The sequence below is a fragment of the Micromys minutus genome (assembly GCF_963924665.1).
Source record: "Micromys minutus genome assembly, chromosome: 27".
Taxonomy (NCBI): Eukaryota; Metazoa; Chordata; class Mammalia; order Rodentia; family Muridae; genus Micromys; species Micromys minutus.
This window is the reverse complement of record NC_137962.1, coordinates 36,709,438-36,727,006: the sequence shown is the minus strand read 5'-3', so window position 1 is coordinate 36,727,006 and position 17,569 is coordinate 36,709,438. Positions and strand designations below refer to the sequence as shown.

General features: G+C 44.1%; 2 protein-coding genes across 2 annotated transcripts in view; one reads left to right on the top strand and one right to left on the bottom strand.

Moving 5' to 3' along the window:
* Positions 1 to 6,095: 6,095 nt before the first annotated feature.
* Positions 6,096 to 12,093, bottom strand: PHF5A (PHD finger protein 5A). Its single transcript, XM_080939932.1, has 4 exons — positions 12,004 to 12,093; positions 11,351 to 11,374; positions 10,691 to 10,857; positions 6,096 to 6,703 (listed from the first exon to the last, which is right to left on the bottom strand). The coding sequence occupies exons 1-4, from the start codon at positions 12,053 to 12,055 to the stop codon at positions 6,614 to 6,616; spliced, it is 333 nt and encodes a 110-aa protein (XP_080796058.1). The 5' UTR covers positions 12,056 to 12,093; the 3' UTR covers positions 6,096 to 6,613.
* A 546-nt stretch (positions 12,094 to 12,639) lies between these two features.
* The window catches only part of ACO2 (aconitase 2), a 37,301-nt gene continuing 32,371 nt past the window's right edge, over positions 12,640 to 17,569 (top strand). Inside the window, exon 1 of the mRNA XM_080938991.1 lies at positions 12,640 to 12,728. Within this exon, the coding sequence (XP_080795117.1) occupies positions 12,693 to 12,728 (36 nt within the window). The 5' untranslated portion in view covers positions 12,640 to 12,692. The remainder of the gene's footprint in view (positions 12,729 to 17,569) is intronic.

Here is a 17,569-nt window from a genome sequence, read left to right as displayed (position 1 = left end):
TATCAGCGTCTCCCTCCAGGTGGGGATCTGGGAAGATCTAAGGGAAGGGAGGTGAGGGGCTGCCTGAAGATCCAGAGTCAGGAAAAGGAGCGGGGCACTAGTTAATCATGCTCTCCCAGCCCCAAAAGTTGAGTCCCAAACGCCAGATAGAGGGCTGGTCACGCGCGACCGCGGCCCCTCTGCTGTGGTCCTCGTGCTCTCTCGGGCAAGCTACCCTCGCACGGGAGAGCAGAGAGCCGCGCTCCTTCTAGCAATAGTCGCAGAAGAAGCGCGAGCCCTGGCAAGGTGAGCAGGGTGTTCAGCCCGACAGCACCCGATGGCAAAGCGGGGTGCACTCGGGTCCGGATTTTGGTCACCCTATTTCCACTCTGTGGCTTTGTGACACTGAGGGCTCAGAGATGAGGGAGTCTAGGATCTGTGGCGGGTTGAAATCATAGGAGAACTGAACTGTCAGACTAGGCTGGAGAACTGCTGGCCTTGTGTACCGGTCCCTCCCCACCCCGTTCGCCTATTTTCCAACTCGCCAACCCCTATTCTTTTTCACATTCCTGAAGGTTCTGGTGCAACGGCGGTCTCCGAACCCACGTGGAGCGGTGAGATCAGAAAGTTTCCAGTTACGAACTGTGTGCATTTTATTTTCCTTGATCACTTAACTTAGGCAAGGGCAGGGATCGACGGAGGTATAGAGATTTAAATACGCTTTTCTAGACAGGAGGAAAGAAATGCGGGGCGGGAGGGCAAACTCCGCGGTGCCAGGATGGTACCAGGAAACCTAAGCGCGTGTGTTCCATCCCCCACACTCTGAGCTGGCCAGCCCGGTGGCTCCTCCTGGGACTACTTGTGCGACAGCAAGCGTCACACATGCCCCTCTTCGCTTCACCCTTCCCTTTTAGCACCCCTACCCCCTAGAGTGTTCCATCTAATGCTGTGAGACCGCCCACCAGGATGAAAGCTAAAAATACCACAAGCCTGTTAGCAACAGCCCTCCCATTGGCCCTCAAGCAGAGATAGGCGTCTGATTGGGTTTTGGATGCAGCTTCTGGGAAGCAAGCGTTTGTACCCTTAGGTATAGCAAGGGATGCTGGTATATGTAGTCCATCATCAGAGGCGGCCATAGAAATAGGTGGGTTTATATCCTGGTTCTGCCACCTGCTGTGTTTTCGCTTTAATGCAACAAATATTCTTACGTTGACAAACGCGATTCTTCATACCCAAAAACATGGAAATTTTGTGATTAAACAATATTATATGCAAATCCTGATTCAAATAGGTCCGTCTCCCTCCCCGAAAATGCCTGAATCTGCAAAACAATGTATATTTTCATCATGATAAATTGGCCACGGGCTGGAGAGATAGCCCCGCGGTTAAGAGCACTGACTGCTATTCCAGAGGACCCGAGTTCAATTCCCCAGCAACAACATGGTGGCTCACAACAATCTGTAACAGGATCCCATGCACGCTTCTGGTGTGTCTGAAGACGGCTGCAGTTATACTCATATAAATAAAATTTAAATAAATAAAGTGGCTACATTGCAGCCTATAGTTGGTGAGCATTTCCCAACGAGAAATATCTCAAGACAGAATGATATGAAAGGTTAGAATGAGCTGGAACGGATTGTCAAAGGGTATCAAGGATATACTTATAAAGATTTTTTTTTTAAATGCTGATACATGTGGAAGACCTTGAGTCTCTGTGCGTTTGAATCAGCCTTGGGTAGGTTTATACATAACAAAAACCCCTGGGAAAAAAAAATCACATCTCCTTAGTAAATGGGAGTTTTGAGTCAAGGTTGAGCATATAAATAGGAACGGATAAAATAGAGGTAATCATCCCTCTTAATTACTGCTGCCTCAAGTTATGTGGTAAGGAGGAATTTTCTTCTCTTCCCCAATGTGTAATTTCATCTTGCCAGGGCTTAATTGTAGACTGAATTACTACTCAAGCATTCCCAAGTCCCCTCCCATTTGAGTAAACATGTCTTGTGAAAGGCCTACTCTGGCCACTGCTGGGTGGGAGCAACTTCCCCTCTGAGAGCAAAGCAAGCCATGCCAGATATTTTGGTGCTAGTGACAAGCTGCTCATAATTGGCTTAATGAACCCGAGATGAGTCACAATTTCATAATCACAGACAAGGTGAAATTTTATGTTGTTTCTTTGAAGTAATCCAGAAAAATCGTATCTTGGTTGGAAAGCATTCTTTCGTTTTTCAACTTTTATTACTTTATGCTGATGAATATTTTGTTCAAATGCACGTATATACACCATGTGTGACTGTTGGATCTCTTAGAACTGGGATTATGATGGTCCTGAGCCATGTGGATGCTGGGAATCAAACTCAGGTCCTTTGCAAGATAAACCCACACCCTTAACCACTGAGCCATCTCTCCACCTCCAAACCATTCTTTTTTTGAGACACCAAAAGGCAAGTATTCAAAGAAACAAATATTTTTGGCTGTTTTGGTGGCCACTTGGGGATTAGGTTAATAAGGAATCAAGTATCTGGGAATTGGAAATAATTTGAGTTGGTTATGTGTTCTTTTTGTTTTTTTAGAGGGGCCAGGAAAATTACTTTAAAGGCAAAGAATCTTTTACATTTATATCCTAGCCTGAAATACTATTAAAAAGCTACAGGTGAAAATATTAAGACATTGTCTGAAGCTTAGCCAGTTCAGTTTGGTTCCCTGGCATTTTCCTTAATTTACAAGTTGCTCATTGGGTGTTGTGTATAGCTTTTGCTACCCTGTATGTGGAGATAGTAGCTCACTCCTGTTGTCAGAGCACTCAAAATGTAAAGGCAGGATCAAGATGTAGTCAGCCTGGTCTTGTAGTGAGTTCTATAACTTTTAGGGCTCATGGCAAAACTCCATCCCCCTAACAGCTCAAATATGATCAAAATATAGTCTGTGGATGTGTCCACCCCCCACCCAAAGGGACCTACATTGAGAAGTTGCTGGTCAAGGTCAACATCTGGTGGCACATTGTACTATAGCTGTAAACTGACACATAACAATGTGTCCTGTGTGTTTATATATACATACATAATATATTTGTACACATTTTTATTACAAAAAATTTGTGTGAACATTTCTTTGCTCGCTTGTCAGGGCTCACATGTGATTGATAAATTATTTTTCTGCTGGAGATTCAAGACAGACTAGAGTATATAGAGCCAGGTTTATTAGGAAGTGGCTCTTAGGTGGAGAGTTTATTAATCCTAAGGGAAAAGACCAGGGAAGTGGCCAGGGTAGGGAGACAGAGGGGAGGGGTAAGAGAGAAAAAGTGTGTGTACATGAGTAGAGAGAATATGTAGAGGGGGAGAGAAAAGAAGGGGCAGGGGGGAAAGAAGCCAGAATGTCTGGATTATATAGCAAAGAGCCTCTGGGGGAGGGGAAGTTCAGCCCTTGGGCTGGAAAGTTCAGGGTAGAGTGTGATTAAATATTCACCTTAGCAGTTTGTCCTGGGTATGAATCCAGGTGTGTATGATGAGAGGGCAATTTACTGGAGCCATCGTGTGTGTGTGTGTGTGTGTGTGTGTGTGTTTACTTATGAAGAAGGCGTCAGATTCCCTGGAAACTGGTTTTACAGATGGTTGTGAGCCATCATGTGGGTACTAGGAACTGAACCCTGGTCTAAAAGAGTAGCCATCAGGTGCCCATGGAGGCCAGAAAAGGGAATGAGATCCCCTGGAACTAAAGTTATGGGAGGTTGTGAGCTGTTTGATTAGGTCTTAGGAAATGAACCCAGACTTTTCCAAAAGTGAGAACAAATTCGAGGAATTAAGTCTGTTATAATTGTGGTCACATACACCCGAGTGGGGTCTTTCCTCAGAATTGCATGTTGTTGGTTAAAAAGCTTGTACACAATGTTTTTTCAAAGGTGAATTTCCAAGTTATTTTTTTTTTTCTTTCTTTTTAAAGATAGCCTCTCCTAGCTCAGACTGACTTCTAATTTACTACACACTACAGGGATAATCCTGAACTCCTGATATGCCTGCTTCTAGCCCTGGGTGCTTCAATTAAAAGCATGCATCACCACACCTGGTTTTGAGGTTCTGGATATGGATCTCAGATCTTCTTGCAAGCTAGGCAAAAACTCTTTATACAGAGCAACACCTGTAGCCTCTTTGGTTTCATCTTTAAAATTAAAGGAAATTATTCTAATGTCCAGGATAAACAAAAGACAGTTGCAAGGGTTTGCACTTCAGTTACTTGCTAACTTGCAGTACGGGGGAATAAACCCAGCACTAACAAATGTCACGCCACTGACAGACCACATTGGAAGGATTCTTAACCCATTCTATTTTCTCTTGGTCACTGATCAACCAGAAACAAAGCAACACTGGACTTAGACATTAGATGACAGAACAATAGATTCTACAACTGAGTTGGATTTACCCACTAACCCACCATGAAGGGAGCATGGACACCCTTTGAGATGCTTCTGGGCATGAGTGTAAGTTCTCCTAATGGCCTTTAGAGTCATTCCACTGAGGCAAAGCAAAGCACAGCTTAAAGGATATTTCCTTTAAACTACGGGGTGGCTTCCCAAACACTGGCAGATGTAAGTTCTGAACCATGTGGTCAAAAAGAAGGCTGGGGAAATGCTGCAGTGATAAGAGCAAGCAGAGCCATTTGAACTGATCCCTAACACCATAAGGGGCTGGGGGTGCGGAAGGGAAACCGCACCAAGCAGCCACAGCACCAAAGGCCCGGGGTAGAAGCACCTGGGAATCTATCAGGATCAGCTTTATCCCTACAGTCAAGACCTTGTCCTACTTCCCTGAGGTGCTCCCAAGCCAGCCTGTGTTCCTTCCCCTGTGCATCCTGTGGCTCGTAGCACATCCTGCTTTGTCCTTTATCCCATTCTCAAGGAAGAGGCTGTCTCAACTACACAGTGCATCACATTGTGACCATGGGATTTTTTCCTTCTTCGACCCAAACCAAAAACCCTTAAGTTTATTTCTTGCCACAACTTTGTTATTGAGTATAAACAAGGCCAAGTACACAGATTCCCAGGACCCAATCAATCTATGGCACTAAAGACCTACTGAACGTGCAGAAATACCTGCTTCTGAAGAGTCTCGTACCACCAGGTAGAAATGAACTGACCCATGTAGATGGGTATGGCTGAATTTTCTTTTTTTTTTTAAAGATTTATTTTATGTATGTGAGTACACTGTTAGCTGTTCTTAGACACACCAGAAGAGGGCATCAGATCTCATTACAGATGGTTGTGAGCCACCATGTGGTTGCTGGGAATTGAACTCAGGACCTCTGGAAGAGCAGTCAGTGCTCTTAACCACTGAGCCATCTCTCCAGACCTGAATTTTCTAATTTTGATAATTTACTTACAAGGTATTTGTTGGGGCTGGTGAGATTGAAAAGGACCTAGGTTTGATTCCCAGTACCCACATGGGTAGTTCATATCCATCCAGAACTCCAGGGGATCTGATGCCCTTAACTGCAGGCACCAAGCATGCACACAACACACATATGTATGTGCAAACAAAACATTCTTAAACAACACACACATGAAACAAATCTAAATTTTTCTAATTCATCAATTTAATTTTGTTATTTTCCTCACCATTATCGTAGAATATCTTTTTGAAATCAGTTTTAGAAAAACTCAGGTTGGGTCATTTACATATGAAATGTTAGGACTCTGAAGACTAAGGCAGGAGGATCACAATTTTCTTTTTTTTAAAGATGTATTTATTATATATAAGTACACTGTAGCTGTCTTCAGACACACTAGAAGGGGGCATTAGATCCCACCACAAATGGTTGTGAGCCACCATGCGGTTGCTGGGATTTGATCTCAGGACCTCTGGAAGAGCAGTCAGTGCTCTTAACCAACGAGCCATCTCCCTCCAGGCCGAGGATCACAATTTTCAGGCCAGCCTAAGCTAATGATTGAGACAATAAAAATTTAGATAGGAAGATAAACAAATACTGTGTTCATTCACCCTCAGGGTCCTCTGAGTTCTTTTTAGTGAGAGGACAAGGCCCCCACAGCCTCAATGGTAGTTTCAGTTGCTAAAACCTAGATGACTAAAAGTGGACCCTCAAAGTTAACAGGGAAGGCAACCAACTGCAAGAAAATACTCAACTTTATTGGAATAACAGAAACTTCCAATTTATAAGAAGGAAAACAACAGGAACCCAACACTACCTGGGAAGTGTCAAGTCACATTATTGTTCTGATGGCATCTGGCCACACTGAGGGTCACAGGACAACCCCATCATAGCTGCTGCAAGACCACACTTCTGACATGACAGTTTCATTGCTAAAGCCACACACAGACTTTTTCTGAAGGTTTGGAGTGGAAAGGATCAACGTGGAGAGCAGTCTTCTTTTCCAAGTAAAAACAAAAAGGAAACTGTAGACCAAATGGGTGCTGCCTCCTCCAGTCTGTGAGAGTGCTCTATGGGAACTCGCTTCCACCTCAGCAACACAGGGAGGGAAAGAAGGGGTGGCGAGGCCAGGACACTAGCACTAGCAGGCTGCTCTGGTGACACTCTGAGCTCTATTCCCTTTCTGCTGGTGGTAGTAGGTGTCTTCTCTGGCAGCTGCAGCATCTTGATGGGGGTGGAAGGAGCCACCTACCCATCACCTCTTCTTGAAGCCGTATTTTTTGCGTTCATAGAACAGGTCTGTCTTAGAGCTCCCCAGATTGACAATCTTTGGGCAACCATCTCTCTGAAAAACAGAATAGAGTTTTTAGTTTTTAAGGCCTTGAAATTGTCTTAAGAGACTTAAGATAAAACCTAGCCCAGAAGTTGGAGAAGCATTAACTGTTCACCTTGGTGCCCTTAGCTCCATAGTCAACTGCTTGGCCCCTTGTGTTTAATCCCCAACATCTCCCTCAACCAAAAAGATAAAGACCCTATCTGCCGGCCTCTGCCTCCTGAGTTCTGGAACCAAGGGTGTGTCCACAGCCTGGCTCTTTTATGAGTTTTCAAAGAGTTTCTTAAATTAAAAAAAACTTTACATTTATTTAGAATGTGTGTGCATATGCACATCAAGGTGTGTGCAAAGAGCTCAGGACATGTGGGTTCTGAGGACTAAACTCGGGGTCAGGTTTAATAGTAAAGGCCTATATTTACTGGGCCATCTTTTCAGCCCCTTAAAGACCATTTTATAGCTTTTAGGTTTAATGTTTAACTTCCCAGTTATCCTAAATAAAATAAACCAGGTAAAAAGTAGAAATAGCAAGACGACAAAGGAAAAAGATGTTTTCAGTTTGAGAAGTAACAGTGAAGTGGTTGGAGGAAGTGCAGTGCACACGCTAAGCATGGGGACATCAGCACAACCACACTGCCTTCTACCTCACTTAATATTCTATCAGTATTACAACCACCTGCAACTTCAAGCTGACTCTTAGCCGTCAGTATCTTAGTCCTTAGTACTTCAATCCTCATTAGAGAAACTTGGGTGTTGAAGACCTGGCTCAGAGGTCTGGGTGCTAGTCTAGAGGACCCAGGACAGATTGTGCAAAATCCTAGGTCCAACCACCATACCTCAAAGTAAATAAAAATACTTTTCTTGTCTTCCTGGGATTGGGATCAAGGCAATCTGTTTGTTGTCACATTATGAGAATGTACAAATCAGTCCTCTGGTACCATGGCCTAAAGACACTGGTCTTCTGGTAGACTTTCTTGTCTTGTAAGATACAGTATCCCAGACTGGTTTTTATTTTTGGTTTTTCGAGACAAGGTTTCTCTGTATAGTCCTTGCTGCCCTGGAACTCAGTTTGTATGTCAGGCTAGCTTCAAACTCAAGAGGTCCGCCTGCCTCTGCCTCTGAGTGTTGGGATTAAGGGTGTGTGGGACCACTGCCTAGCCCTAGACCAGTTTTAAACTGGCAATTTCCCCTTCAGCATACCATGTACTAGAATTACAGGCATGCATCACCATGCCCAGCTGGAGCCCTCATTACTGAGGTTTTGAAAAACTCTAAGCTTACTGACCTAATTAACTACCTTATAAATTATAAAGGCTGCAGAAGAAGCGAACAATAAGGAGAGTGGCTTCTGCCTTAGGAAGATTTCTGCACAGGAGAAAGCCCGGGCACGTCACCTACATGATCATCTGTCAGTAAGGATGAGAGGCTGGATCATGTCACGGTACTGCTTTGTATTCCTTGGAAACTAGTGCCAAGTAATTGTGAGCTAGAGCTCAAGTATCCTCAGAACATTCCTGTATAATGCTAAGTAGGTGAAGTGATGTCTAAAATAATTCTCAGGGATGAGGATCCAAAGGTATCAGATCACATGATGGATGCAGACAAGTCGGAGGGCAATTACCATTTAGTAATTATTCCCTGGTTCCCAGCTTAAGCTGGATACAGACTCTAGCTGTATCTGTGAAAGCCCAACAAACTGTTGCTTCTACACGGCCCCTTTAGCTTAAGAACTGTGTGAACCTCTTTTTTCCATGACACAAGCACATCTCCCAGGAACACATTCTAGGGGTAGCACCAAAATGGAGTATCGTCCTTGAACTACAAAATTAGGCCCTGCTTACCTACACCTGAGAAAAGGAGAGGTAGAGGACCAGAACCACAGAATCTGTAAAGACAGAATTTGATTAATCTAGTTCTAGTTGTCACAGATAATTCAAAGTGTTTAGGGCAGGGAGGGTTCAAACCAACTGAAGTTATGACTTCATTACTTTCTCCTTTTCCCAAATGATGTGGATTAAACTCCCATAAACCGGTCTTCAGGTGGTCTAACCTTCCATCCTGGGTCAGACTGCCCACCATGCTCTCTCTAACACAGAAGGGAACAACAGCAAGCAGGTAAGGGTTTATTGCAGCTCTGGGCTGTCAAGATGGCTCAGTGGGCCAAAGCACTTGTCAGCGAGGGAAGAGAAACTCCAGGCAAAGTTGTTTTCTGGACACCACATGCCCACACACAGGTAAACATGTAAGAAAGAAACAAAACACTGAAGTCTCAAGAGATCAGCAAGAAGGCAAACCACTTCCAAGAGGTTTACCCTATGGTATAAAAATGTCTACGGGGAGTAAGAGAAGCTCACTGATGGAGTAAAAGCTTCCAATTGGGAACCCTAGCCAAATGCCTAAATGTGGCTTACCAGGCAAGTTCTGTTGGATGTGGTGAGGCCTCAATTTGAGGATGTGTTACTATCTACCTCCTGCTTTCTATTTACTCCCTCTCTTTATTAGTCATTCACAACAGAGGGCAGCTATTGTGTATCACCATCCTCTGTACCATACAGAACCCCACCCCCTCCCAAGTGTGGCTGTGCTTTAATATGAGCACATACCAAGAACCCAGGAAAGGACAACATGGTATAATGTGGAGACAAGGTTTAGCCAGACAGCCTGGGACACTACTTCCCTTTATTCTGTCACAGGAGAAGCAATGCCTTGTTGCTAGTACTGTTCTAAGAGCAGGATTAAGCTTGCTTTTAGTCTTATTTACAGACCCCTCACTGAACCTCGCTCAGGGAACTGAGCAACCTATACATTTCCTCTCCACACCACAGTCAAGAAACAAAAACACAAGTCCAGCAACCAATTCTCTACATGACACCATTCTTTTTACTTAAAGCTGGTATCAACTATAACTATCCCTAAATCAATTTAGCCACCATATCTACCTAAACTGTCCTTTATCACAGTAGATTTAAGACAACCAAGTTGGGCAAGTAATCCTGTTACCTAAGAGGCTGGCTGAGGCAGGAGGACTGCTGTGAGTTGGACGCCACCCTGGAGTACATAATGAGCACTAGACCAGTGTAGGCCACAGAGCAAGACTACCCCAGCAGCAACTACACCCCACATCCCTGCCCAAGAGAACCACCGTGTGCGTGTATGTGTTGGCACAAATCTGTAATCTCTGCACTCAGAAAGCTGAGGCAGGAGAATCTTCAGTTCCAGACCATTTTAGAAACACGGACACCTATGTCTGTAAGAGGAGGAAGACAGGCAGAACCACCGAGTACCTACTACACACCGCCTATGTCCTTGATAGTACACAAACATAGGATCTTATATGTGGCTAAGAATAAAACCGAGCTGCCAAGACGACTCAGCAGGGATCCTGGCTAACTTTATGTCAGTCCCACACAAACTAGGGTCATTTTAAAAGAGGAAAACGCAACTGAGAAAAACCCACTAGATCAACCAGTGGTACATTTTCTCGATTAATGACAGGTATGGAAGAGCCCAGCAGGAGAGCAAGCTGAGCAAACTGTGAGGGAGCAAGCCAATAAGGAGTGATTCCCTGATGATAGACTATTACCCAGAGGTGTAGGAGAAGCAAACCTTTTGCCTTTCTCAGCTGCTTTGAATTACTGTATCATCAATAAGAAACCTAACCTAACTAAGGGAGCAGGCAAACACTTGCCAAGCCTAACAATTTGCATTCAACCACCAAGACCAGAGTATAAGGGAGAAGAGACCCTGGTTGTCCCAATGGCCACACATGCGGCATCAAAGGAACATGGAAAAGTTCTTCAAACTTGGTATTTATAAAGACTTGCCCTTGAGACAGAATAACTGCTCTTTATCAGGCCACACCCAGCTTGGCTCACAGGCCTGAAGAAATCACCTAGATAACCAGCTGAACATTGCAATGCCAGAACAGATGGCCATGTGGATGGCAGAATGGTTCAAAGTAAAAGGAAGAGAGACCAGGTAGAAGGCTCAGTCTACACTCACATCCTTCTCCTGAATGGTGCACTCTTTACAATAGTAGGCATCCGAGACCCCGGGACCTCCACAGATCACACATCGGCCCTGGTAGGATCCATAGTTACACTCATCGCATATGCGAACCAGGGTGCAGGGACGCACGTAGGAATCACAGATCACACATTTGCCATCACCTGGAGAGACAGGAAAACTGAGTTATATTCAATAGCAATTACTTCCCTAAGATCTTCCCTCTGCCCTATGTGGGAAATACCCAGTCTCCTTTTGACAGTGTCTTGAAGACTTGACAGCATAAGCCATAGCCTGTATCTACCTCAGTTAATTAAGGCATGCAGTTTGGAATATTCTCTGGGAGCCATTAAGTCTATGTAGTTACTGTCAACAAATTGCATGTCCTTTTTGCACACACATTGGGCTGGGAAGGTACCCACTACTCTGACAAATCCTACTGTCCAAAAGTAAACATTTTTTAAAAACCTAAATGTGATGTATTAAAAATTGCAAGTTTAAGTGGGAGGATGGTGGGGGGAGTCTTTGGTTGCAGCCAGGTATACAGTGCCCTTTGCAGCCTGGGATATCTATTTAAGGCTTCTTTGCTGTTCCTCTGAATTGATGGCTCTTCAAAGAGTAAGGAAGGCAAGTCGTGAGAGGGTGTGTTCGGCTTACATTTTTCACACAGTCTTCCGATAGCTGCAAGATCAAAGACGGTAAAACACATCGTTAAAATTAAGGTTGTGATGCAGAAAGAAAGTTTTTCGTCAAGCTGAGTATAGAGGATGGGGCAGGTAGCAGTGCCTACAGTGAGTCATACAGGATATTCTCCCTCTCCATTGTCCCCCCCACCCACTACTTTTTGAGACAGAATCCCACTGTATAGTTTGAGTTAGTCTGGAACTTCTTTTAAGCTCAGGCCAGCCTCAAACTCGCAGCAATCTTCCAGCCTCGCAGGTGCTGAGGCATGCGCTACCACCCCCGGCCTACGCTGCTGATTTTGCTTTACACCAAAGCCATGGCAACAACAACAAAAACAACGGAAAAAGGAAAAAAAGCTATCCGAAATCCTTCAAAGGCCAAGGCAATCTAGAACGGCTTTTCCAGACCTGGCACAGACGCTACCGCCAGCCATAAGCTCCCAGTCGCGCGCTCCTGACTTCTTGTGAGAAGCCACAACCCGGTGCGCGCTTCTGGAATACCCAGGGACCATAAGGCGCGAAACGTGGAGCCTCCAAACCAAAGCCCTATAGAGGAGGTGAAAGTCCCTAGTCCCCACTTTCTGATACCATCCCACTCAAACCGAACGGAGCAGGCCTCCAACTCACCAACACCGGCCTGCTTGCGGCAGAAAATCAAATCTGGATGATGTTTAGCCATAACTCTTTTCCAAGCCGGCGGCCGGAAGCGTGGAGGACTTCCGTCCGACCTTTAACCTACACCGTTGCTACTTCCACTTCTCGTTGATTGGCCATCAAGCTGTCCGTCAGCCTTTGTCCTCGAGGGCACTAAAATCTCGCTAGTTCTCGCGAGAGTTTACTCGTCGGGCCCTAGCAAGTGCACCAAAGGTTTTGAATAAAATTCTTTTTTCTTCCAGATTTGGATTCATAAACTGAAATTTGTTCTCGTATAAAATTTCTACATATGTTCATTTTTGTGTTGGGGTTTGAGGGTAGGAATTCTTGCATGCTTCCGCAAAGTATGTAGATTTGGGTGTGTTGTCTTCCATGGAATGAAGGATGACCTTGAACCCCTGACTTCCCTCCAGCTTCCACTGCCAAGTGCAAAGGTGACAGCGCCGAACGCCAAGCTGGCATTTTTCCGGTGGCTTTTCCTTCCACGCCCTGTTCCTGTTATGCAAGCCCCGCCCACTGCGCTTTCTGGACTCTGGCTCAGGAAGGAAGATTCCCCTCACCGTCACGGTGACGCGTCTCTATAAGCCACGCCCCCTCCCAATGCTTTAAGAGCGCCATCTGCACGTCACTCTCATGCGACCTCATCTTTGTCAGTGCACAAAATGGCGCCTTACAGCCTCCTGGTCGCTCGGCTGCAGGTGAGCGAGCTCAGAGACTTGGGTTTACGGGGGCGGGGAGCCTCCTTCCTTGCCTGCGGCTGTAGATGAGGCCAGGCGAGGCAAGGTCGACCCGAGGCTGACTTTTCTTGCCCGTGTCGCGGTTGCAGGCCCAGCGCCCTTGGCCGTTACTGCGTTGTCCTAGGTCAAGGCGTCCCTGGCACAGTCAGTTCCGAGTCCCCGTCCCCGCTCGCCGGGAAGCTTGAGTCTAAGCAGTTGCAGCCTGGCCAAGGGCGGAGGCACTCCTTGTCTTTTGAGGGCTGAATTCCCTGTTCCCCCAGGGTGGTTTTCTGTTCCTCAAGGTGAAGACAAGGTGATTGGGGGGCGCGGTGGTTGTGGGTTCCTCTAAGTCGGGTGCTTGAAGTCTTCACTTCCATCAGTAGCTTAGACCTGCTCGCCTTATGTATCCGTGGTTGCTGGGCCTGGAGTCTGCAGAAGTTATATCCATGCTACCCTTTGAGGACACTCGGGGTCATAGATGCAAAGGAGTATTCTGGGCCCCACCATAATAAATAGTCGCGATAACAGCGCCTTCTTACCTTTGCACCAGGTGTTAAGACTGTTTACTAATGTTACAGATATTTTATCTGACGACATAGATGTCAGTTAATTTTTTTCCCCCAACTTGATAAATGGAAAATCTGGAAGAAAGCAGACGAAGTAGTGGCTTTCATGGTGTCACTAAAGTGTCATAGTTCAAGCAGTGACCCTGAAGGCCCTCTCTTCTTCTTGCTTATGGCAGCCTAATGTCACAGAACTTTCTGAACCCAGGTGTGATCCTTTGTATTTGTCAGAATACAGAATCATGTATTTTGAAGTCACAGTTAGTTGCTTTCCAGATACTAAGTGGAAAGACGAGAAGACTGAACAGTTTGACCTTGACTGTTATGAGACATCTAGAAAATTGACCATGCTTGTCAGATGGTTTTCCACTCCTAACCTGACAGTCCTAGGAAGGTATAAGGTTAAGTTTACTGTAAAGTATGTATTTTATTGTTAATAAAAAGAAAGCAATGAAATACCTGTAGACATTTTCTGGCAACCTTTTATGATTACTTTTGTGAATTTGCTTTAGACCAACTTTGACCATAGAATTAATAATTTTAAAAAGAATGAGGTTTTCTTTATCAAATTACTTAAAATCAAACTGTGAAATCAAATTCATTTATCTGAAGAAATCATCTGACTTCTTCACTTTTGGTCAGTGAAAGGGATTTGCAGCTAAATTATCTTTGGTTCTTTTGATTCTTCAGATAGTATGATGAGTTTTGTCCTGGCCCTGCTGTCCTATGATTTAGTGGAGTCAGGCAAAGAATATTTAATGGGATAAATGACCTTTGAGTTTGGAAGAACAAAATAAAGTGACATTTGGACCTTGGAAAGTGTGTTAGATTGGTGTAGAAAGAGATCTGGGCTATAGTTCATGGCCTCCCATGATCCATGACCTTGTACACATAACTTTCTAAGTTCTTTGTCTATCAATGTGGATTGTGTTCATTAAACTTTATTGAGCACTTAATTATGAGGAATTAGAGTGTGTTTGCAATGATGTATTTCAACCTCTTGAATGTGGAGAGTCTAAGACCTTGAGAGCTTGGATGACTGTTGCAGTCAGGATTAAAATCAGTCTCCTTCTGTGTTCATCCTGCTAAGGTGAATGAGTAGTATTCTGTCCTTTTCAATCTACCAGTGCATCCCAGTAACCAGGCTGACTCAAGCAATGTCTAGTAACACTGCACTCTGAGAACAGCTCTCATTTACCTAATCTATGCTGCATGCTTTTGAGAAGTTATATATATTTATTACCCTGATAGCTGTCTGGTCAATCTCATTACTTCATAGACATTATTGGCTTTTTCTTTTTTTCTCTTTTTCTTGTTTGGTTTTTGTTTTTGACACTGGTTCTTACTGTGTAGCTTGTGCCAGCCTTGAATTTTTGATTCTCTTGCCTCAGCCACCCGAGTGTTTTGAGTTGAGGCATATACAACCGTAGCCAGTAGAAAAATTAGTAAGAAGACAACCCCTGTTTTGTTTTCTTTTTCAGTGTATGTGAGGTTTTATTATTTTTTGTGTATGAGTGTTTTGCCTGCATGTATGTGTGTGTACTGTGTCCATGCATGCAGTGTTCACAGAAGCCAGAGAGAATCAGACCCCCTGAAACTGGAATGATGACAGATCATTGTGAGCCACCACGTGAGTGCTGGGAGTCCTTTGGAAGAACAGCAGTGATTTTCACCACTGAGTCATGTCTAGTCTTTAGTCCCAGTTCTTGTGGAGTGTATGCATATTATAATTAACCTTCAGAGATCTTTCTCAGCTTGATTATTTATTCATCTTTGGCTGGACCAAATGTGATGGAAGGTTCAGGACAGCTGATATCAGTCCTGCCACTACCAATAGCATTTAGCTTACATGTACCAGTCATTGCTCATGTCTCCAGGATGACACATACCTGTGAGCAGCAGGGTTTCAGGTGAAGAAACAGAGGCAATGCAGCAGGAAGGTTAATAGCATCAACTCATACATTAAAATGCCTGGGTTTAAATTCTGGCTTTAGTACTAAGTAACTGTGACATTCAGTAAGTTACTCCAATTCTCTTTACCTGTTGCCTCCTCTCTCAGATGCTCTAATACATCTGTTTTAATCAAGTAACAGTTGCAAAGTATTTAAAACCCTACCTGACACCAGTAAGAGTTCCATATACTCCTTTAAATAAGGTAAATGGCGATAGGATTTTATCATTAATTTTGATAAATTTGATGTGGTTTGGATCTGCACATTTCTGATTCCAAATCTGGAGGGCAGCAGCTTGCAGTGTACTGTTCTCTGGCAGTAAGACTCAGTCTTGGACCAAGGTACCACTAGCTCCATAACTTAATGCATCCTGTTTGGGACCTCGGTCTCCCCGCCCATCCTATTGTTTTTGACAGTGCTTGTTACCAGGTAGAGAGATTAGCAGCAAAATTAAGAAAATAGAGAATGAGATCCTTTTAAAAGCATATTTATTCTTTGGTTTTAATGTTTATCTTTGTGCATTTGACTATAGATAAATAAAAGGTGTTTGGCTTTGTCTTGTACTGAGATTTGGGTTCTGGTGTGATCTTGGGGAAATCATGCAACTTCTTGCATGAAATTCTAGAAGAGTAGTTAACTATGAAAAAGTCTGACATCTGTTGCACAAGTTTTCTGCTTCATTTCATGTTAAAAAAACCAAAAACACAAAACCCCTTTCTTTGAATTTTAATCACTGTGATGATTTCCTGGGATCAACTGTTGCTTTAAATTGAAAGCGTTTGTAAATTCACTAGTGGACCAACTTTAGATCTCAGATTTAGCATCCGATGCTGAGGACTAGCAGAACACAGCACTGCTATCTGAACCAACTGCTTCTAAGATGTTCACTGCAGGCTTGCTGCCTAGCACTGGTCAAGGCTTTGGGAGTGTGAAGTCAACAAGCTTAGGAAAGCTAAGCCAGGTACAGTGGCACTTGCCTATAGCCTCAACGCCCTTGAGACTAAGGGAAGAGGGGAGACCACAATTACCATGTAGATAAAGAGATTTGGTTATGCTTGGTGGTGGCATAATACTGTTTTTATTTTACTTGCATGTGTGGTTTGTCTGTCTGTCTGTCCATATGCATACAGTGCTCATGAAGGCCAAGTCGGCATCAGATCTCTTGCAGCCAGAGGTGCAGATAGTTATGAGCTGTTGGGAATTGAACCCAAGTCCTCTGAAAGAGCAGCTAATGCTCTTTAACTACTGAGCTGTCTCCTCAGCCCCAGCACTGGACCATTTTAAATCATGGAATAGCATTACTGATTTATGCTTGAGGAGAATAATGAGTTGCTCTGTAAGTGCTGGGCCATCAGAGGTCAGAGACTGTTTGCCTCTATTTGGATCCTAGAGACCTGGGATATCTAAGACTAAAGTGCTAGTAGAGGAGGAGGTGTGTGTGTGTGTGTGTGTGTGTGTGTGTATACGTGTGTGTGTGTGTGTATGTACGTACGCATGTGTATGCTCTAGCACACACAAACATACTTGTTTGTGTGCAAGTTTGAGACTAGACTGGGATACATGAGACCCTGACAAGATTGAAAAAAATGGTGTAGTTTCTCTTTTTCCTCTTTTTCATTTTATTTTACATATTTATTTTGGGTTGAGGGAAAGGGGTATGTCTGTGTTACAATGAGTGTTCATGTTAGAGGACAGTTTTGTGAGTCAGTTCTCTCATTTGGGTTCTGGAGATTTAAGTCAGGTCAGTAGGCTTGGCAGCAAATACCTTTACCTCCTGAGCTACCTTGTCAATGCCAGTTTTTTATGAGTAGTCCTTTCCCAACATTGAGACTAGACACAGAACTCTATAGGGTGTCCCACAGTGTACCTGTAGAAGCTATGCTGGAGTTCCTGGGAGGCATGGAGAAGAGCTTTCTTGAGTCATTACAAAGCTTGGTCTAAGCGAGAGCTGACCAGTTTTGGAATCAGGACTGGGATGATGGAACCAAAGCAGTTAAGATCTTCAGGTTCCTCATCTGCAAAATGGGCATATTACTTTATCTCACTGGATAGTTATGTGGTTGAGTGTGTCAGATACTCAGGACGATCAGGTGTGGGATAAGGCACATAGGGTATGTTAGCTTCTGTCTCAAACCACCACACACACACACACACAGCCAACTGAAAGCTCTGTTGTCCAGGGTTTTTATCTTTAGCTCCTTCATTTAAAAGATAGAGTCTATAGCTGGTGAGGTGGTTTAGTGGATATGGGCTTGTCACCAACACGATAGAAGGAGAAAACTGTTTCCTGTAAGATATTCTCTGACTC